The following is a 24324-nucleotide window of genomic DNA, read 5'->3' on the forward strand; positions in this document are numbered from 1 at the left end:
ATGAGTTTAAGACTTTCTTCTAGAATTGTATGTCGTTAGGTTTATCGTTCATAGCATTTTGATGTTTAAGCTTAGGTTTATGTTAGATCTTGTCTCTTAAACATTCTTCATGCTTATTATATATGTATAAACATGTAATATTAGATTCTCTCTCGATTAATATAATTCCATTAAAAAACCTCATTGTGAATCGAATTCAATTAATCAATGCATTATATATTAGTGACTTCTTCAATCTGCTTTTCATTATATGTTCTGATCATTAAGAAATTTGTGAACTCGATCCATAAAGCAAATTTTCTAAAAACATCCGCTCCCACGCACTTTGAAAACTATGATTTTGAAAACCTTTTTGAAAATATTTTTTAGTGGGGAAAGGTTTATTCATCCTTTCCCCTTATAAGCCATTATACTCTCATTTTTCAACCAACAAATAAGAATACTTTTGAGTGTAAACATTTTTTAGAGCCAAGTAAATTTGGTGCAATAGGTATTAGAACTTACTTTACAACTAAGAATACCAACATTATAAATCCACTCCATATGCTTAATATGGTTTCTTGTAAAAGTATTGGCTTTTCCGAAAACATTGTTGTACTAAACTTACCCAAACTCAAGTCATTCTCATCTTGATTGGCAACTGGCAAGGCAGTCATTAGAGGAAAGGATTGATGGCATAGCCAATACACAATGATAAAATCAAATGCAATGTTAGAAATTGAATGAGACATATTTTTTATCCATGTTCTATATTAGAACTACCATGTTATTTCTCCAAAGTTACAAAAAACAAAGGGGTGCAAGAATGGTGTAATTTATAAGATTCTTTTTTTCACTTGAGATGAGATTGTTAAGATAAAGTAGGTAGTGATAGTGGAAGATACCTGTCTAAATCATCCATCAAAATTTAGACAAGGCAAGTGTTAGGCAAAGATTGTCCAACCAAGCAATGACCCTAAGCAATTAATTGTTAACTCTTCATTTACTTTTGTATCGTGTGTTTAATAAGTAAAATGACAGGGTATGTCTCTAGGTGGTTGATACAGAACGTGAATATCCCACTTTCACTCAATTCATTTCACATTGGATTTTAACAATGGCTGTTGATCAAGTTGCTAACAATACACCTTATACTTCACGAAGACCATAGCGATTGACGGATATCAAAAAATCAGTCAAATGGATATATATATATATATATATATATATATATATATATATATATATATATATATATATATATATATATATATATATATATATATATATATATATATATATATATATATATATATGAGGGCGTATGATATGAGAATGACATATTTATATGAGAATGTGAGAATGAATCTGAACCATTGAATTTTAAAATAAATGGTGGAGATTATGAGTGAATCTTTTTTTTCTCTCTCCTATGTTTTGAAATAAATGATGTAGGAGAGAGAAAAAAAAGATTCACTCATAATCTTCACCATTTATTTTAAAATTCAATGGTTCAGATTCATTCTCACATTCTCATATAAATATGTCATTCTCATATGATATGCTATATATATATATATATATATATATATATATATATATATATATATATATATATATATATATATATATGATCAAATGACACCAAAGTGTGAAAGTTTAATTTGACACCAAATCACAACAGTTAAAAGAATTGATCATACAGTGATACAAAATAGCTTATTTTTTAGGAGAAAAATATGTTATATATTTTTTATTACATTTAGTATCACTGTTTGATCAATTATTCTAACGATTGAGATTTGTGTAAAATTAAACTTTGACATACTCTCCAACAAATGGTATTAGAGTCATGGTTGGATTCTCTAGCGGAACTAAAATGAGATTTTAGTATGGATAAATGCTAGTAGATTATAGTATGGAAAGACCCTATTGATATGGGTGAGCTAGACTTGCAGGGGAGAATGTTGAGATTCAAGTGTAAGTAGAAATGGAGAATGTTGGGCAGAAACAAATTCTAGTATGGATATAGACTAGTGATATAGGTGAATTAGACTTGTGGGGGAGAATGTTGAGATTCAAGTGTAAGTGGAAATGGAGGAAATTTTCGATAAATACGAGAGGTGTATCATACTCCCATTGTTTTAAGATTTTCGATAGCTATGTTGTGTTAAAGTCTCTTCGATTTTAGATGTTTAGTCCATCGACACTTACACTTGTCTCTAGACTCTCCAACAAATGGTATCAGAGTCATGGTTAGGCTTGAATGGAGAGTGGAAGCGGGATCCAATATGGATAGAAGCTAGTTATGTGGGTGAATCACCATTGTAGGGGAGATTGTTGGGATTTAAGTGTGAGTGAAAATGGAAGAAAAGTTTGGTAAATACAAGAGGGGTCTCATAATCCCATCGCCTTAAGGTTTTTAGTGGATATGTGATATCAATGTCGCTTGGATCCTAAACGTTTAGTCAACCAACATTTTCGGCGCTCCTCAAATTCCCTAACAAATGTCATTAGAGTCATGGTTTGGTTCGATGGAAGAGTAAAAGTGAGATCCAATACAGATCAAAGCTAATGATGTGAGTGATTCATACTATTGAAAGATATTTTAAATTTAAGTGTGACTGATTAAGTCCGCGTCAATTAAAAATGGAAAAAATATTGGATATGCAGGAGAAAAGATTCATACATTCATTGTCTTAGCGTTTTGATAAATATATGATGTCAAAATCTCTTGAATCTAAATATTTAACTTATTGGCATTTCTATCGCCAGTCAATTAACCCAACACAAAAATATAACACTAGTTTATATACAATGTTATTTCTATATTTATTAAGGATCAATGGAGTGGAGCAACCTTCTCTCCTGCCTTTGTGTTTGACTCAAATATAAATTTGACACACCGGTTATTGAAGGGTGGTTGAGTACTCCATGAGTTAATTTATGAAAGTATTTATTATTTTGTGATTTATCGTCTCTTTTCTCTTCTATTACTAAATTTCTCCTATAATAATAGGTAATGATATTTCATAGTCAATGTTATGTAAATACTTTATTTCATTTTCGAATATCTAAAATATGACACTTTAAAAAAAATGTTTACATTTTGTTAAAGGATTTTTTTTTTAATATGGTCCCTATATTTTTTGAAATGTTCAAATTATCATTCTAAAATTTTAAAATTACAAATTATTTCCTATTAATTTATAAAAATTAAAAAAAAAATTCAAAATTGACAAACTAATTAATTCCTATTTTTAAATTTTAATTTAATCCAATTTTTTTAAATATATCCATTACTCCAAAAATTAAAAATTAAAAAATTTAATACTTTATTAAATAAAAAACTATAAATAATTGAACTTCAATTGAATTATTTAAACTAATTAGAATTCTTAATTACTTAAAAAAATTCAATTACTTCAATCCATATTTTTTATAAAAATAAAATATAACAGTAATATTAACACACTTTTAACACCTAAAATAAATATCTTAATCTATTATTTATTATCTACTATTTATCTATTAAAAATAAATTAAATGAACTATTTAAGTTGCTCCTTTATTATAAATTATTTATAATAAAAAAAGACATTTAAATACACAAGTAATGTTTATTTTTTTCATTCTCGTTTTATATTACAATATGTCGCGTGTCTAATTTTCACAATCTACTATATCTAACTCTTTTTAAAATTGACATGACATTCATTTTTCAAACGGTAATAATTAAATTACAATAAAATATTATATCTACTCATTTTTTCTCTTGATTAAAATTTAAAATCTCTCTCACACTTCTTTTTTTTTCAATATTTATTTATTATCACTAAAAATCTAATAATTTATTTTTAAATTTTAATAAAGATAATAATTTATTTTATCTCACGAGCCACTATCAACATAATATCTATTTTATTTTAATCAACATTTGCCTTAATTTGAAAAACAAAATCCTTATTTTTGTTATTAATTTTCGTCTCCATCTCATGGTTACTTTTTTTCTTTCTGTATGATTATTTAATAAAGTTAAATTAATATAATTATTGTTCATTTTACAATTATAATGTATCAAATAATTTTTTTATCTCATGAGTTCAACATAATATCTATTTTATTTTAATTAACAATTTATCTTGATTTAAAAGACAAAAAATTTATTTTAAAATATCAAAATTTACTTATTTTTCTTTCTTCCTTTCATGAGTCATTTTCTTTATTTTTCCATAATTATTCAATACAATCGAATATATATAATTATTTCTCATATTATATATATATATATATATATATATATATATATATATATATATATATATATATATATATATATATATATATATATATATATATATATATATATATATATATATATATATATATATATATATATATATATATCAAATAAATTTTCTATTTCACGGGCCACTATTAGCCCAATACATACTTTATTTTAATCATCAATCACCTTAATTTAAAAGATAAAATTTTTATTTTAAACAGTAAAATAAAATCTTCTCACAAGTCTTTTTGGGCAAATTCGTAGGTACCTTAAATTAGGCATGGTAACGGGGCGGGTCGGAGACGGTTATTACCTCCCCTGAACCAAATCCAAATTCTCAAACAATCTTCGTTCTCCGCCCCACATCCAAACGGGGATGGAGAATTCAAACCCAAACGGGTTCGGGTTGGATTCGGGTATCCCCGTCCCTCCACCATCTATTTAGTGAAATCAATTTTTGTAATATTATTACTTTTTTTTTTCAAAATCAAATTACATTATAAATAATAAAATAATACAATTTCAAAAAATTTCATCATGCATTTTAAATATTTTAAATAATAAATACAATTCAAAATATCAAAACATATGCCACATATTTAATAATCTAAATTATCAAAAATAAATAACAATGTACATAATAAAATAAACGGGGCGGGTTCGGGGGCAGGTTCGGGATGGGTGAAGGTACCGATATCCAACTAAATTTAAAAATACCGGAGTAATCACTTTTTTTGTATTTTAATATAATTGAATTTGTATAATAATTATTCATTTTAAAATTAATAATCAATTTTAAATTTAAATACGTATCTAAATATAATTTATACGTATTTAATAAATTTACTAGTGCAGTCCAATAGATATCTATCTAGAGAAATGATATGCCTACACTTAATTTGACATCTACACCGAATGAAAATACGGTCCAATATACTCTTTGCCTTTTATTTATTATTTTATGCATGTTAGAATTTGTGTCACACAAGAAATGAAATCAAATTAATACGATGTAAGCATACGATGTTATCATTTTGGTGTAATGATAGCATTGCTCATCTAACTAGTATTTAAAATAAAGTGCAAACACATCTAACACCTAAAACAAAATGTGTCATGATGTTCTTTCTGATCCACATGAAAATTTGTACCTTAACTCATGTAAAAGATTTTCTACACAGAGACACAAAAAATGTTAAAGTTGGATAGTTGAAGTAAAGTACTAGAGCTACATGTGCAAAATGTGCAAATGTGTAACGTGATCCCAACCTGTAATAAAGGCAATGAACATACAATGGTAGATTTGAGGAACCATGCACGTTACATTAGAGGTTGTTCTATTTCTATACCCCGCTAGCTATAAATAAAGCTAACACAAGGCAATGGAATTTGTACTTTGGTGTGATCCATTGCATCAAATGAGCTGTTACATTTTTCTATTGCCATGATAAACTGTCACACAGTGCTCTCTACTTAGTTAGGTACTTACTTGTTTTGAGAATACTAACCTTGAGATATAACATGCTATGCTATAGTTTTATGTAACTGGACCACTGTACTGCTACAGACATGGTGATCAGAATAAGAAGACAGAAACTAAGAATATTTGTAAAGATGTACAATAACTTTTACAAGTAAAAACTTCTTTATCTGTGCTCTTTCGAACTTTTTACAAATAAATATATATATATATATATATATATATATATATATATATATATATATATATATATATATATATATATATTGTGTTTTTTCATAATATTTAATATAAACAGGTTTAATTTTGTTGGAAATAAAGGATAATATATGTTAACAAAAAACAGTTATTACATAGCGATCACAAAGGGTCCAACTACACCTTCAAACTCTTTCTCACCAACATTAATAAGAGGCTGGTAACATGCTCTCGGAGTTTAGGTCTTATTCACAATCTATACACTAATGTATCAATAATCTCTTGTCCTATGTTTATGTCATTTACAATATAAACAAATATAAACAAGTTGTTGTTGATATTTAACAACTTCTTCTATTAAAAAAAAAAACTACTATACAAATTTGTCTCTTGAGTAATTTGATATAATCTCTATTTAATAATTATATATTTAATAGTTTTTTTGTATAAGATAGACTAAATTAATCTATCTGTCAAATTAAAAAGTCTTATTATATTGAGATGTCTTTAACTTGGTAGACCGTTTGGCTCTAGTGTGTCAGATGTGGTGAGATGCCCGTCAATTTATTTTTGGGTTGAGTTTCTTTATGGTTATGCTTATGCAGTGAGGTTGTACTTTAGAGATGAACATATTATATCAGTTATTTAAGTACAACAAGACCGATTAAACACACCATTTTTGCTCTTGTGTTACATCCTCTTATTCATACGACCATATGAGATTCAAAGGAGGTGGCTAAAGTCGTTGACATCATTCAGGAGATAAGTCCAAAATTGGGCCGTGAATTGAATATTCGTAAGATTGAGATCTTTTGGTCTTTGTGTGATGGTAGTAAAATTTGTGCGGGGTTATTCCCTTCGAACAGTTATGGAATCTACATAATGATTTTCTTTTACTTCGATCATGTACGGGTATTGTCAAACTATTTCTTGGCCTAAGAATGTGTCAACCAATTCACATGGAAGAGTAGAATATTTGGTTTGATAAACAGTTACAAAGGTAATTAATGAAATCATGGTTGGTTAAGGTCTTTTCTTCGAGGACCTTCAATCGATAATAATTTTTTATGTATGAAAATTTCACTACTTCACACCGATGTTAATTATTATACTAATGAATACTATTTAAGGAAATATTGGGTTACAAACTCAACAATTTTATTTTCCTAAATATTTTACACCCTTTTCTTATCACAAGAGGCTCATGTTGAATTTTTTTCTTAAAATATATTTTATTGCAAAAGTTAGTTTTTGGTTCGACCAATATGTTTAATGATTTAGATTATTGCATTAGAATTGAATACGACAGGTTGAAAATTTTGCATAGTGCATTGATAGTAAGAGATCTAAAATGAGATGTTTGTATGTTTTGGATGATTCAACTATTATTGCTAATGCATTATTAGCCTGTTTAAACGTTCATGATAAAATCAAACTATAACATTTTAAGTTAGAGCATCTTAGTGAAATAAGTTAAGCAATATTCACTAAGTTTGGAGGAATTAAAAAAACTAAAATTTTGTAATCATTGGGTACTAGGAAAACAAAATAGAGTTTGAGTTTAAGAGTGGTATGCATAATTCAAGTAAATTGTTCGAGTATGCTGACTTGGGTCTTTAAGGTCCATTAAGGGAAAAACATATGAGGATGCTTTCTATTTTCTTACCATATATTGTTGCTTTTTTAAGAATCTTAGCGGTTCAAATTTTAAGACATAAAAGTGACACTTTTGAAAAGTTTAAGAAATGAATATTCCTATAGGAAATCAGTTGAGAACAAAACTAGAAGTTTTACAAACTAAGAGTATCTTAGAATTTATTTAAGATAAGTTTAATGAATTTTGTAGGAAACAAAGTATTATAAGGCATATAATTGTAGCTCGTATATCACATCAAAACGGTCTAATTGATTGCTTGAATGAAATCGTTTTTGAATGGGTAAGGTGCATGTTGTTGAAAGGTGAGTTATCAAATTTTTTTGGGGTGGATTTGTTTCTATTACAACTTATTTGATCAGAAAATGTTCATTCGTGTGAATATACTTCAAAATACATATGCAGGTTTAAAATGGGAAACTGGTAAACTATTCTGATTTGAAGGCTTTTTGAGTTTTAACATTTGTGCATATAAAAAATAAGCTTGATGCTAGAGTTTTGAAATTTGTATTCATTTGTTATCCTAAAGGTTTGAAGGGATACAATTTATGGAAAATGAAATCTGCATAATCAAAATTCATCATAAATAATGATTTTACTTTTGATAAGACTAGTTTGAAGATGAAGTGCAAATACCTAAAAGTAAAAGAATTAGAAACTAAGGTAGATAAGACTTAATTTGAGGTGTCGATTCCTACTCCTTAGACTAGAGATGAGGAGGATGTTAAAGCTACCACTTTTAGTTCTAGAGAAGTGCATCCTATAATTCCTCCCGACTATCAATTGGATCATGATATGGTAATATATTTTAATCTTATTTTTTATGTTTTAAATGTTGATAAAGGGTTGCAAAACTCATAACCAAAGACATTCAAAGACGCGTTTTAAAGAAACGAGAATAAAAAATGGTTAAAGGAGATGAATGAAGAAATGGATTCATTGAAGAAGAACTATATTTAGGAACTTGTAATATTTCAAGAATGATAAAAGGTGGTTAGTTGGTAGTGAATCTTTAAGAAAAAAGAAGGTATTCCGGGGATTCAAGAAACAAAGTATAAAACAAGACTTATAGTAATAGAGTTTTACTTAGATGAAGGGAACTGATTACAATGAAATCTGTTTTTTCGTGGTAAATCATTATTCAATAAGGGTCCTTATAAATATTGAGAACCAATGTATATAGTCTTGAGTTAGAAATTTAATTTTAGGACCGTTTTCTTAAATGGAGACATTGAAGGGACAATTTACATGGAGCAACTTGAATGTTTTGTAAAGGAAAAGTCTAAGGTGTGTCTTTTGCATAAATATTTGTATTGGTTGAAGTAAAGCCACAATTGTATCGTTGGCTTGATGAATTTCTTCTAAAGCATGGTTTTGAAGTAAGTGGTTATTATAGTTGTGTATACATATTGAAGAGGAATAAATAAGATACTATTTACCTACTCTATATGTTGATTATATCTAGATGGCAAGGTTTATCACAAAATAGATTGGTAAGCTCAAGGATTTTTTGAATGGAGAATTTTAAATGAAATATCTTACTGAAACTAAGGGGATCCAGGATGAATATCATGAGAAATCGTGAAAGAAGTGAATATTCTTATCTAAATATAGTTACTTGAAGAAAATGGTGAAGAGGTTTAGAATGCTTGATTCTTAAAGTGTCAACAGTCATTTGGGTCATAACACTAAGCTTTAGGTTATGTAATCACCTTAAACCATGGATAAGAAAAGATGATTTATTGTACACTTTATGCAAGTAAGGTTTGATGCCTCGTATATGAGATGGTTTCTAGTATATCAGACCTAGCATATTTCATTAGCATAGTAAGTCAGTTTATGAAAAATTTGGGCGAAGTTTATTAGAAAGCTTTGAAGTGGGTGCTAAGTTATTTGAATGATTAATAGAAATGTGGTTTGAAGTAAAAAAAGACAACTCAAGAAAAATATACTTTGGAAGGGTATGTGAATGACGACTATTCAAGGAATGTGAAAAGTAGAAAATCCTTAAAAGTTTTTGTATTTATGTTGCTTGGAATGACTATATGTTCGAAAGTAAATCAGTCATTTCAAGTCTCTTTATCTATGACTAAAGCGAGGTATTTTCCCCCATTTGAATGAGTGAATGAAGCCATTTGGTTAATAGGCATGATTGAAGAGTTAGAAATCTCTCAAGAACTTGTGAAGAAACATTATAATTTTTTAAGTAAAATCCATTTAGACAATATCGAAATGTCATGAAAGGACGAAGCACATCGACATTTTTTTTCATCCATTTAGACAATATCGAATAGTCTAAAATCCATTTTTTTATTTTTATTTTTATGTTCTTTAGATGAGTTCTAACATGTTGATGGTGGTCTCAGCGGTATGAGCTCTAACATGAATCTTTTTGGATTGGTTTTTAGTCCTTTGCTCACTTCTTGTGCTTTGTAATTATTAGAATTTTTGTGATTTTTAACTTTTTATTAATATAATATTTTTGATATTTAAAAAACTGTCCATATACATGAACGATAGCTTTCAAGAAAACAGGATATATAGTTTGGAATTGTGTATATAAAGAAAAATTGGAATTGACGATGCATATTTAAAACACATGGAAAATTTTCTTTTTTGCATCAAAGATTTATAATGGGGTCAGTATTGTATCTTTGTATGTCCTTATATGCATATTGTTTTGGGAGGTAAGGGAATGCAGCCTTAGAAAATTATTATGATTATTATATCTTTTCTATAAAAGTCTATATATGAAAGCATCATATGAATAATATACTCATAATTTTTTTAAAGTTTTTATATAATGTGTGACTTTTTATTATCTTTAGAAATAAAAAATATTTCTCTCCATATCGCATATTCTTTCATTCAAACAATTTTAACTGCTCATACTATATGAAAAAAATGTCATTTTAGATAGTAAAATTTATTGACTTTCACATTATTTTTTATTTTTTCTACTGATTTGTGTTTGAATTTGAAGTGTTAACTCTCTCGGTCATTTTTTCTTTACACTGAAAATTTATTTCATCAATCTAAAATATCACCTCATTTATCATTTCTAGTTCTTCAGCGGAACAATTATCATTAGATCTGAGTTCAAAATCGGTCGGCCTATTTTAAAAAAATTGAAGACACTTCTATAGAATTATAAGACTAGAACAACAACATTCCACAATCAAGAAAAAGACTTTCCTTATTAGTAAAATTGAAGTTGCTACATTTTAACTTTTGAAGTTAGAAATCATTTTTTCCCTTCTATTCTTTTACCCAACACTTTTTCCATTCTAGTATATATGATCACCGTTAAAGGCATTCTCAAAGGATATCAACATCAATACTAGATAAAGAGTAACAAAATACCAGTCCTAGTAGTTTACCCTTGTATACAGTTGTGTGAAAATCCTACCAAACCAAAAATCACGTGTATACCTTTCTTTAGAACTAGCCTTAAATCTCTTCACTATCATCACTCCATGCTATATATATTGGCATCATTTCCACTTTCTTTTGCAACACTTTCTTCACTCTCTCTTACTATCTCTCTCTCTCTCTCCCTCAATGTAACATGGTGAAATCGAAAAAATTTAGAGGTGTTCGGCAACGCCATTGGGGCTCTTGGGTTTCGGAGATTCGTCACCCTTTATTGTAAATTTTCTTTAAACTCATCTTTTACAAATATTCGATTTATCTTCTTTTTTTTTTGGGTTTTGATTATACAATGTCAATTAACATGAAATTACGTAGACTATTAATTTATTGCGTTGAATTTTTTTTAAATACTAAAAAATGGATTCAACTATCTGAATTAATCGACCATATAAGTGCATTTTTCTTTGACATTAGAGAATCAAAATTTATTGATTTTGCATTACTTGTCTCCATATATAAATCTACATTTATGCACTCTTTTTTTATTTCATTGATCTTGAAATATTGCTTGTGAATTGTGGTCTATGTGCATTGAATCAAAGAGAGAAATCTTTATGAAATTATTGCTTATTAAGTGAAAATATTTATTGAATTAATGAAATCTTTGTGCAATATTGTTTATTACTCATATTGTTTATTAGGCCAAATGAAAATGTGCATTGAATTAATGAGATCTTAGGGAATTATTGCTTTGTTAGGCCAAATAAAACTATGCATTGAATTTATTAATGAAACCTTAAAGAATTAATGTTTATTAATTAGGCCACATGAAGAATGTGAATTGAATTAATGAAAGTGAAATTTTGCAATTTTTTTGATTGATAAAGGAAAAGGAGAGTATGGCTAGGAACATTTGAAACAGCTGAAGAAGCAGCAAGAGCATATGATGAAGCAGCCATTTTAATGAGTGGAAGAAATGCAAAAACAAATTTTCCAGTTTCTGATAACAATCCAATACCAAATGACAATAATAATAATAATAATAATAACCAAAAATTATTTGCATCTTCTTCTTCTTCTTCAAATTCCACTACTACTACTAATACATCACTCTCTGCAATTCTAAGTGCAAAGCTTAGAAAATGTTGTAAATCACCTTCACCTTCACTTACTTGTCTAAGGCTTGACACTGAGAATTCACACTTTGGAGTATGGCAAAAACGAGCCGGCCCTCGTTCGGACTCGAGTTGGATCATGATGGTTGAATTGGAAAGGAAGAAGAAAGAACAAGAGGAAGGAGAAATAGTACCAAATTCTAATTCGGATATATTGCCTCCTATTGTTAATGATAATTCTGAGAATGTCGTGAAACCTGAAGAGGAGGAAGAAGATGAAGAAGAAGAAAGAAATGATGATAACAATGGATTGGATGAAGAACAAAGAATTGCACTTCAAATGATTGAAGAACTTCTAAATCATTGAATGAATGTGTTTATTTATTTGTTTATTTATTGAGTATAGTTTCATATTTGTTAACGACAAATAAAAGATACTGTTGATTTAGTTCTTAAAAATTTTAAAAGTCGGTCAAAATAATTTCTGATGGATATTAAAATGTCATTATTTTAAAAACGATTAATTTGACTGACGTTTGAGATTTTCGAGGACGAAATTTGGAATTTAAATTTCTTTAGATGAGGTAGATGGATTTGAGTCTTCATTCATACATATTTATTTCCAAGTGGGGTTCATTCATGAAGTTTTTGGAGTGGCCCATGTAAAAGTCTATATCAATTAGTCCTTTTCAATTAGTTTGATTTGTTTGTTTGTTCAAAATAGGATAAAGGGCAGTGTTGCATTGATTTCCCTTTTGAATGAGAATAGTCATGTGCCTCTGCCTCTTTCGAATGTTTCTTCAATGTATACTATGTAATAGTGCAAGTAAAAAACTACATAGAGGTTGTTGTGGTGCAAGTTTCATTTTGGCTTAACTACTTCTGTTCTTTAACTTGTTTTCTATGAATAAATTAAGGGTGTTTGCAGTGCGATTTAGATAGTTTTTACGTTAAAAATTATCCTTATCCGAATCGCAAGAGGAAAAAATTATATGATTTGATTTGATTCGGTTGATATTTAGAAATAAAATTGAATCAAATCAAACTAATACGGTCTAATTGATTTGGTTTTTATTAAATTTTTATTGAGTCGTAATTTTATGCTTAATCATTCAGACATTATCATAAAATAAATTTATAATTTAATACTTAAATATAAATTTTTGTCTTATAATTTTATCATATATCTATTAAGTAATATAAGCATTATGAAATTATAATATACATAACATTTTATTTTATGTCTAATGAGTATTATATTTCAGATATAAAAGGATGTGAAATTTTTTTTAATCTTACCCTTATCAATGTTAAGGAATTAAAAATTAAAACAAAAATAAATATACAGTGATTCAATTTCAAATAAAATTAACATTACTTATAATTAAATAATATTTTTATTTTTTATTGATATATAAATTAATATAAATATTATACAAAGAATACGATAAAATATACACATAATGCTTGTTGGTTTCTCAAAAGAATAAAAAATTTATATAATGGTTTGTTAGATTTTGCGACATAATTTAGTTTGGTTTGATTCGGTTGGCAAAACATAAACCACAAACAGAATCAAACCAAACAATTTTGTTAAAAAATGATCCGAACTGATCTAAATCAAATGTGATTTTTGCGGTTTTAATTTGATTTAGTTCGATTTGTGATTTTATATTGGACCGATTTGATTTTGATAACCTCTAAATTAAATTGATCTTTAAAATTTTTAGTGTCATTTTAGTTATTTAACATGCTTTTGTTAACCCATATTCGTAATTATTGTCTAAATAGTTAAATTAACTCACCCTAACTTTAATAGGTCACTCTAAGAATTTCTAGAGATTGGGTTACATTGCAAGAAAATTGCTTTTTTGTATAAAAAATTTTAACATCGATTATATTAGGGTCTATTTAGTGATAATAAATCTAACACAAATTATTTTTTAAAATTATATTTAAAAACAATTTTTTTATTAATTGAGTTGACTCTAATATATACTTGATGACGCTCATTATTTTTTATTGTTTAAGTAGTGTTCATAGATTCTGTATCTATTGTCTTAATTTTTAATTTAATAAGTAAAAAATAAACTTAAATTTTTTCTTCTTTTATTTTTATTTTTTCTGCATTTTCTTCACAAACAGTTCCCACTTTTTTCTACTAAAACAAAAATTATTTTAATTAATAAAATATATCGCAATTAAAGGGGAAGGATTTCAGCTTTCCCTATTATATTTGACTTGAGTGTTACAATAGCTCACTTTCCATCGGTTGGTTAGTTTTGACACTTTAGCACTACTAAATTATCTATTTCATTATTTTATTTTTATAAGTTACTTAAGTATAAATTTACAAATTTAATTAAAAAATATATTTTTTAATTAAAAAATAAATATTAAATATAATACGAGCCGGCCCGAATAATCGTAGTCCGTAAAGGGTCGGGCTTGAACAAATAAATTATAGCTCGTTTAAATTCTGGACTTTTTAGCTCAATCTGCTAAAGGCCCGAGCCCGTCACGGGTCGGATAGCTCGTTTTGACAGCTCTACTCATATCTTAGTTTTTCTTTTTAGGGGACTAATCAATTCAGTTTGGACCAATTTTTGGTTCAAAAAATCTTAAACCAATGATATCTTCATCTGTTTAGTTTGATTTAGTTTTTAGTGTTTTTTAAAAATGTAACCGAAGCGAACTAACCGGTTTTGTTCAATTTGGTTTGGTTAATCGATTTAGAATGCTTTTTTATTTCAAACATTATATTCATTTTGTATTTTTCACTATCATACTTTTCGATATATTTTCTGCTATTATTTTTATAAATAATACATTTCATATATTACGCTATAGTTTTGAAACAACTTACAAGTTATATTTAATTCATACAAAGCAATAAAATAATTTCCACTACATTATAAAATAAGTTCCTTATTAAACTTTTTAATCCTCCATTCTTTCAAGCATGCCTCTAAGTTCTTATCAATTGTTTTTCCCATGAGATAAAAAAATCATATATGGAAACACAACCCTCATCAATGTAATAACAAGTTACCCAAAAGTAATTCAAATTAAGTGGATAACTGCCATTGATTTTTTTTGGGTTTCTAAAAATTAAAATCGAGAGTCGAACTATTTTTTAGCGGAATCGATCGGTTTGGTTTGATTTGCGGTTTATATTTTGTAAATCAAACTTAACTAAACTAAACCGTAATATTTTATAAAATCTTACTAACCAATATATATTATTTTAATTTTTTTTAGAGAAATCAACTAATATTATGTATATATTCTACCATATTCATTGTATGATATTTATTTTAATTTATATATCATCAAAAAATAAAATATTATTCATTTATAAATACTATTTTAACAAAATATATTTTATCGTATTTTTTATATAATATTTATTTACGAATGCAATTCGTTGTATGTCATTCTTTAGACCTAAGATAAAATTGTAAGAGCATTTTTATGTATCAAATTATAATTTTATTTTGACAATTATAAATTTTTTTTATAGTAATATATGATCGGTTAAACACAAAATTATATTATTCTCTAAATGTGTATGTATGGCTCAATATTTTTTTTTTAAAAACCCAACCAATCCAAACCGCGTTAGTTTGATTTAGTTTGGTTCGTTTTTATTTTTGAATGTCAACCGAACTAAATCGAACCGCATATTTTTCTCTCTCGCAATTAGGATGATTTTTAACGTTAAAATCGTTCAAACTGCACCGCGAACACCCCTAATCTAAGATCTTATTTGATATAGTAATTGTTATACCTCTACTCCTTGCAATACAATTTGTAAGAAACAAATGAGTACTTTTTAAATGAATTGGAGAAGTGACGTGATTCACACGTATTCCTTCTTAGTTAAATGCATTCCCTCGTTGAATTTAATTATGTGATGAATCTCGATCTATTGGCAAATGAAAAAGGAACTCACCTGTATTCTATAAATGGTGAGTTGAAACTTCCCATCCTTAAATATGAAATTAAACTCCATGTGGCAATTTTATCAAAAAAAACTCTCCCATCCTTAAATATGAAATTAAACTCCATGTGGCAATTTTATCAAAAAATTAAATATGTGGTAGAGATTTATAGGTTCTGGCTTTTATGTCTCTAACAATGTAACATGGAAGATTAAATTCACTTCAAGTGAGGACAATGGTGCAGTGTGCATGCATAAATAATGCAGGTTCTATATTGTATGAGCTGCTATTTTCCATATGATAGTGGTGTAGAGATAGTTAGCAATTTAATTGTACTTACTACGTTGGTATTTCAATATTGTATGAGCTTCAATGCACCATCCATGGTAATACTAATATCTATCTCTCAATAAAACATATTAAAATTTCTGACTTAATTAATTTAATTTGAGAATTTACTTTGTTCATTTATCTAATAACATTATATCTGAGTCTCTGAAAAATTATTCTATTAATTAATTTAGCTTATTCGATTAATTTTTTATTTTAAATGTCTTACGTGAGATTTATTGTTGAGTTTCCACTATAAATTTTGTTTATCTTTAATCATTAGATATTTTAAGAAAAAATTTGTTAAGATCGTCAAAATTCAAAGTTGTTAAGTTCGTTAAGAAATCAAATAGTTAAAATTAAAAAAGAATAAAATTTTTGGTAGACCCTCAATAATATGTCTTACATAAAATAAAATATTTAAAGTTAAAATAATTAACTAAATTGATTAACATGATAATTTTTTAAGAACTAAAGCATAACATTTATTAATTACTTGTTTGACTTTTGAAGGAAATCACAATATCGCCACACGTTGCACAGAAGTTACAACTAATAGTTTCTCAAAATTGCGGTGCAACAGGTTCAAAACGCGCGGCAGGGGTATATCACCGCTTTACCAAACACATGCTAAATATGGGTCAATATAAGATTAAAAATCTTAAATTAAATTAAAGAATTTATGCATTAAGATTAAAAATCTAATTCTATAAAATATAGAATCCTTAATGGACTTATGAATCTAAACCAAGTAAATGCAAGAGAGGATAATTTTTATTATATTTAATTATTGGATTAATAGTAATTTATCCCCTGTAATATGAGCGTGTTTCGGTTTATCCTCACCGTTGTCAAAGGCAGGTTTTGACAATGTTTTTTTTTAAAAAACCGTTGCCAAAAAGTAAGGAGGAGGAAAAGCAAAATTCGCTAACATTACAGAGAGTGAATTACTATTAACCCTTAATTATTTATGAAAACAAAATGAACGAGTTTTTTTAAACATAAATATATTATATAAATATAAAAAGAAATTAGTTATAAAGAAAAATACACAAGGTACAAGTGGTACCAAGGCAATCAATCCGGAAGAAATAAATAGAAAATTAGAAACAGAGGATAATTCAACCAGAGAAAACTATATAGAAAATAATTTTAAAGGATACCCTAAAACACCTCACCAAAACAAGAGAGAAAACTTTTAGAGCTTAGCAATAAGAATTACTATCAACAGAATCAAATCCTCAAAATTGCACCAATTGAACACTCCTTCTCAAAAGAAAAGATGAAAACTCTCAAATCCTTATTGACTTTAAGTGTTGGAGAGTTTAGGAGAGACGAAGGCAACAACATAATGTTCAATATTGCTCTAAGACTCTAATTTTTATCTTGTTTTGTAGGTTTGAGATACGCTTTAGTTATTATTATTATTATTATTATTATTATTATTATTATTATTATTATTATTATTATTATTATTATTATTATTATTATTATTATTATTATTATTATTTTATTTTTTTATTTAGAAAAAAAATTAACACTTTGAAAGCTACATTAGTATTTTTTTTTCTATTTACTTTAAGGTTTAATGATGGGAGAAACACAAAATATCAAGGCAATTCCAAGACTTTTAAACCTTGTTTTTTTTTGAAAAAATTCACGCTCAATGAATTAACTCATGTTCAAAATGCATATGAACGGGAAGAAAAGAAAAATATCCTAAAAGATCGAAAAACTTACACATATAATGGTCATTTTCTTTATATAGAATTTTAGTTGTTAAATCAACTTAATACCACTAAATTAAAAGACTAGTTTACAATATTATTTTTTTTAATTAATGAAGGGTCTAAGCCTAAACAAAAAAATTATATATATGAATTATCCTTCTATTGATAAGATTCCAGATACAAGAATTTGCAATCAAAATGATAACATTTGAATTGTAGAGAGATAGTTGCACTATCTTATATACACTAAAGCTGTGTTAATTACAAAAGCTTTTCTCTTTCCTAATTAGATAGCATACCCTCTGATTATCAAACAAAAAGTACCATGGCATGAAGAATGATTACCATTCTCATTGGCATAACTTGTTCAACCCTGCCCAATATCATACGGGAGTGATCAGGTTGTTAAGATTAGTATTTAGATATTTATTTAAATAAAATTAGGTATTGCAGAATATTAGTATGTGTCGGCTTATTGTTAGCTATTTTATTGTTTAGTCAAAATCAGTTCCTAGATTTTAGGAAGGAATAAACTGCTCTACATGTAATGGGCTGTTAGGGAGATCGTGTGATATTGTGTAAGCCTATTTATTGGCCTTTTCTTATTCAATCAAGTAAGTTTTCCAGCATTTGATTCTAACATCTGGTATCAAGAGCAGAAAATTTCACAAGAAACAGAGAGAGAGAAAGCAGATGGCGTCTGAAGGCAGCGATCGTTTTAATCTACCATCAATTCCTAAATTTGATGGTGATTATGATCACTGGAGTATGCTCATGGAGAACCGTCTCTGTTCGAATGAGTATTGGATTGTGGTGACCAAAGGCCTCGTTCAACCCTCTGCAGGAGAAGCGCCGACGGCTGCACAGAGAAAGACGGCGGAAGAGATGCAGTTGAAGGACCTGAAAGCCAAGAATTACTTGTTTCAATCTATTGACAAGTCAATTCTGAAGACGATACCAAAGAAGGAAACATCAAAGCAAATCTGGGATTCAATGAAGATGAAATACCAGGGCAATGTTCGAGTTCAGCGAGCTCAACTCAATCGATTGCGCAGAGAGTTTGAGATCCTTGCCATGAAACAAGGAGAATCAATCAATGATTACTTCGGTAGGGTAATGGTGATTCCAAACGATATGAGGAATTGCGGTGAAGATATGACTGATGTCAAGGTCGTCGAGAAGATTTTGAGAACCCTCACTGAAAAGTGGAATTATATTGTGTGTTCCATTGAGGAAGCCAAAGATATGGACGAGCTTACCGTTGACGAGCTGCAAAGTTCCCTTCTTGTGCACGAGCAAAAATTCAAGAAGGAAGTAGATGAAGATCAAGCACTCGCGGTGGCATACGGTGAGAACTATGGTGGAAGAGGACGAGGCAGCCGAGGAGCTTTTAGAGGAGGAAGGGGCAGAGGAGGCAGAGGCCGACAAACTTATAGCAAGGCAACCATTGAATGTTATAAGTGCCGTCAGTTGGGTCACTTTCAATATGAGTGTCCAAATATGACTAAGCAAGCAAATTACACTGAAATTGAAGAAACCGAGGAGATGTTGCTCATGGCTTATCATGAATCATCTGGGCAAAGCAAAACTGATGTGTGGTTTCTAGATTCAGGATGTAGCAATCACATGTGTGGAGACCCGTCATTATTTAATCAGTTGGAAGATGGATTTCAAAGAACGGTGCGGCTGGGGAATCATATGCAGTTAAATGTGGTGGGTAAAGGTAGTGTCAGGCTATATTTTGGAGGCATTAGTCATCTTGTTCAGGATGTCTTCTATGTTCCAGAACTAAAGAATAATCTTCTTAGCCTTGGACAGCTGCAAGAAAAAGGATTAACAGTGGTGATGAAGGATAATAAATGCTGCATTTATCACTCAACAAAAGGCCTCATCCTTCAGATCAACATGACTTCCAACCGTATGTTCGTTGTGCTCTCTGATAAGCACTCTGACAAGGACTCAAAAGAAGTCTGTCTGCAGTCCACAACACAAGATTCGGTACAACTTTGGCATCGGAGATTTGGTCATCTCGGTTACACAGGATTGCGAATGTTGAAGGACAAACAGATGGTGAAAGGGATGTCGTGTCTTTTTGGATCTGATTCCATTTGCACAGATTGTCAGAAAGGAAAACAACATAGAGAATATATTCCAAAAAAAAGCATATGGCGTGCCTCAACTAAGTTGGAATTAATCCATGCTGACATCTGCGGACCCGTTTCCCCAGCTTCAAATGGCCAAAAGAGGTATTTACTTTGTTTCATTGATGACTTTAGTAGGAAAGCATGGGTCTATTTCCTTGCATATAAAGTTGATGCATTTGCAACCTTTAAGCAATTTAAGAGTAGTGTTGAAAAGGAGTCTAGTTTGTCTATTAAGTGCTTAAGAACAGACCAGGGAGGAGAATTTACATCAAGTGCTTTCAATGATTATTGTAAAGATAATGGAATCAAGAGACAACTAACCACAGCTTACACACCGCAACAAAACGGAGTAGCCGAGAGGAAGAACAGAACAGTGGTGAACATGGTAAGAAGTATGATGGTTGATATTCCTAAGATTTTTTTGCCTGAAGCTGCGAGTTGGGCGTTCTATGTGCTTAACAGAAGTCCCACTTCTTTTGTGAAGGACATGACACCTATGAAAGCGTGGAGTGGGATAAAGTCGTCTGTAGAACATTTTAGGGTGTTTGGTTGTATAGGACATGTACATGTGCTTGACACCAAACGCACTAAACTAGAGAATAAGAGCAGAAGTTGTGTACTGTTTGGGGTTAGTTCAAAATCAAAAGGATACAGGCTATTTGATCCTATAAGCAAGAAAATTATTGTTAGTCGGGATGTTGTGTTTGAAGAAGAGAGAAAGTGGAGCTGGGATAAGAGTTATGATAGCTTGATAAGTCTTGATCTGGACTGGGGAGATGACAAAAATGAAGGAGAAGTTGAGACGCAAGATGTTACTATAGAAACTGTCACTGAAGAAGATAAAGCAAGCATAGATGAAGAGGGATGTGATACAGAAAACACTAGGGCAGTGGTTGCGGCATCTCTTGAAGCCTTAAATACAAGGGAAGGAGATTGTGTCAGAAGGACAAGTCGTATCAGAAGGAGACCAATATGGATGAGCGACTATAATGTCAATAATGAATCTGAAATTACCGTCAATGATGAAGCTCAAACTGCTGAAGCAAGTCAAGATCACAATGCACATTTAGCCTTATTCATAGAATGTGATCCTGTTTTCTATGAAGAAGCGGCTAACAGTCAAGAATGGAGAAATGCTATGAATTCAGAAATTCAATCCATTGAGAAAAATGGAACTTGGTTTCTCACTAATCTACCAGAGGGAGCCAAGAGTATAGGAGTCAAATGGGTTTATAAGACTAAATTGAATCAATATGGAGAAGTTGAAAAGTACAAAGCTCGGCTAGTTGCAAAAGGATATACACAGGAACATGGAATTGATTATGAGGAGGTATATGCACCAGTCGCTCGGATGGATACCGTGAGGATGATTTTAGCATTGGAAGCTCAGAAAAGTTGGATAATCTATCAGCTAGATGTAAAGTCGGCTTTCCTGCAAGGAGAACTCTCCGAAGAAGTGTACGTGGACCAGCCAAGAGGGTATGAATCAAGGGTGCAGAAAGAAAAGTGTACAAGCTTCATAAGGCGTTGTATGGATTGGAGCAGGCACCACGTGCATGGTTCAGCAGGATAGATACTTATTTTCGGAAGATGGGATTTGTAAAGGATGTTAGCGAGCAAACACTCTTCACAAAATTCAACACACAAGGTAAATGCCTAACTATTAGCTTGTACGTTGATGATTTGATCTACACTGGAAATGATCAAACTATGATGAACGAGTTTAAAGAATCCATGATGAAAGAGTTCGAAATGACTGACTTGGGAATAATGAAATACTTCCTTGGAGTTGAGGTGCAGCAGCTTGATAATGGAATTTTTATTTGTCAAAGAAAGTATGTGAAAGAGTTGCTAACAAAATTCAGAATGGAGGAAAGCAACTCTGTCTTAAATCCTATTGTCCCAGGGTCTAAAATTCACAAAGATGAAGAAGGTGTGAAGGTAAATATCACACTCTATAAGAAGCTTGTGGGAAGCATGATGTACGTGACAGCCACTCGGCCAGATGTAATGTATGCTGTTAGTCTGATTAGCAGATACATGTCTATGCCAACTGAACTTCACTTTGCAGCAGCCAAAAGAATTTTAAGGTATTTGCAAGGGACCATTGAATATGGGCTCTGTCATACCCCAAAATTTTCCCAACATGTTTATTCATATTCTAGTCCATCTAACTTTCAAATGCTCAAAGATATATAAGAAGAAAGCATGTTGTCTCTCTCCTAAACAACAACCTCTAAATTAGGGTTTCTGATTTAATCAAGGAATTTGAACTCCTGATATACCAAATGGATTCCATGATATCTCATATGATTCAAAGTGCCCTCATGCCAAGGTTCAAGCCCTGATTCAAAAGATTGTTCACTCAATGACCCAAATAATCAATAATCGACTGGTTGACCTAAAAGTCAAACTATGGTCAAATCACAGTCAAAGTTCCTGATTTTTTGTCAACATTCTCATTTTGAAGTGTAATTCATCATTTGATCAAGGGTTGATCATGATTCATCAAGAAAAGGTCAAAAATCCACAAAAGTACAAAGTTGCTAAATTAGGGTTCCTAGGCAAAAGTCAACTAAACTTTGACCGGCCATATATCTCTCATACTTTCTCATAAATTCCCCAACCATAGCTCATTCTCAAGGAAATTCAATTCTCTACAACTTCGATGTTGGGCCCAAAGTCAAGAATTGCTTCCGCATAAGAGATATGAGCCAAAACATTACAGGTCCTTCTAGAAGCTCGCAAAAAGCAGTTTTCTCGCACGAGCTATATCATCAAGATGAAATCCTCAAATGCAAAATAGCATCCAAAGTGGCTTGTAGAGGACATCTTGAGGCCAAGAGACTCAGCATAAGGATTGGACGCGGCTTGCCTCAAGATCTCTTCTCCAAGTTTCCAAAAAATTCAAGGAAAAGCAAGGGATCGTGTTTGGAGTTCCAGTTAGTTTCTCGACTTCTCAGTCATCCAAATTCGTCCATCAGGTATTATAAAGTGAATATGGATCATTAACCCAGCCTTACATCGCCTAAAACACGCATAGCATGTTCATATGTTTCCATGTGACTTTTATTTTTGTTTTCTGTGTTTTAATGATTATTGATCGAATCTAACTGCAAATTTGAGTTCCTAGTGAGTTTTAAGGAAGGTCTGGACCATTGGAACGAATCCATGACGTGTATGTCAACATTCACCATGGTTAGGGCAAGAGAACACAAATTTTTCGTGTTCATGGTTACGGGAATTTTTAGGACAAACAAAAGCCTCCATCAGGCTCGTAGGGACTTGTTTGATCGATCTGGGCTATTTGCTTTTTCTTTCATGACCGTTTCTTGCAGGTTTAGGAATGGCAGGTAATAGCTACAAAAATTCGTGGCCATTCGCGCAGCAAAATCGTAGCGAAATTGAGTGTGGAAGATGATGAATAGTGAAAGAAGACCTTGACCACGCGTGGGGATCCGTGAGTGGTGGGTCAGCAAATCAGTATTCTCCTCTCTCATTCCATTGGCCAGTCAACAAAGGCTGTCTTCTCTCTCTGTTCTCCATTGGTCTACGCATGTGACAGTGGTCCCCACGGTTTGACCATTCCATTTACTTTCGTTTTATTATTTAATGATTCTTGGTCATGTTATTATCAAAAAGCAAATTTGGATGAGTTGGTAACGGTGATAGGTGCGTGACTCAAAGGGAAGGGGTTCGAACCTCCCTCTTGCCAAAATTTTACCCTATTTTTATACTTTCTAATTACCACGAATCCAGCGCCATCATCTCACGAGGGACCATGATACGCCCTCACTTATCAGCCATCAGATTGCTACTGGGGTAGATCCAACGCTCCAGATACGGAAGTGCATGGTGCACCTTCAAGAGGCTCACCACACAAGATCAAAGCTAAGCTTTTCTAATCTTTCTTTCTATAATTATTTTTATTACATAGTTTCCTTTAGTTTTTTATTTATTTTGTTAAATACTTATTCTAAAAATCTTGTTTGTTTTATATAATTACGAAAAATGTTTTTTTTTATGATTATTATAGCCTTAGTTTGTTGGTAGGTGTTATCCACTAACGCATTTTTAAGCCTTGTAAACC

The 24324-nt window shown here is 30.2% G+C and overlaps 1 protein-coding gene across 1 annotated transcript; it reads left to right on the forward strand.

Annotated features, from left to right (window-relative positions):
* Nucleotides 1–11141: 11141 nt before the first annotated feature.
* LOC131606143 (ethylene-responsive transcription factor WIN1-like) lies at nucleotides 11142–12925 on the forward strand. The gene is made up of 2 exons (XM_058878420.1): nucleotides 11142–11247; nucleotides 11859–12925. The coding sequence occupies exons 1-2, from the start codon at nucleotides 11168–11170 to the stop codon at nucleotides 12451–12453; spliced, it is 675 nt and encodes a 224-aa protein (XP_058734403.1). The 5' UTR covers nucleotides 11142–11167; the 3' UTR covers nucleotides 12454–12925.
* Nucleotides 12926–24324: the final 11399 nt, after the last annotated feature.

The sequence above is a fragment of the Vicia villosa genome, linkage group LG5, assembly GCF_029867415.1.
Source record: "Vicia villosa cultivar HV-30 ecotype Madison, WI linkage group LG5, Vvil1.0, whole genome shotgun sequence".
Taxonomy (NCBI): Eukaryota; Viridiplantae; Streptophyta; class Magnoliopsida; order Fabales; family Fabaceae; genus Vicia; species Vicia villosa.

What these genes read in the sequence shown, in the direction of transcription:
- LOC131606143 (XM_058878420.1), top strand. Translation starts at nt 11,168, where the DNA reads ATGGTGAAATCGAAAAAATTTAGAGGTGTTCGGCAACGCCATTGGGGC. An exon ending in GAGATTCGTCACCCTTTATT is followed by an intron (nt 11,248 to 11,858) that starts GTAAATTTTCTT and finishes TGATTGATAAAG; the next exon opens with GAAAAGGAGAGTATGGCTAG.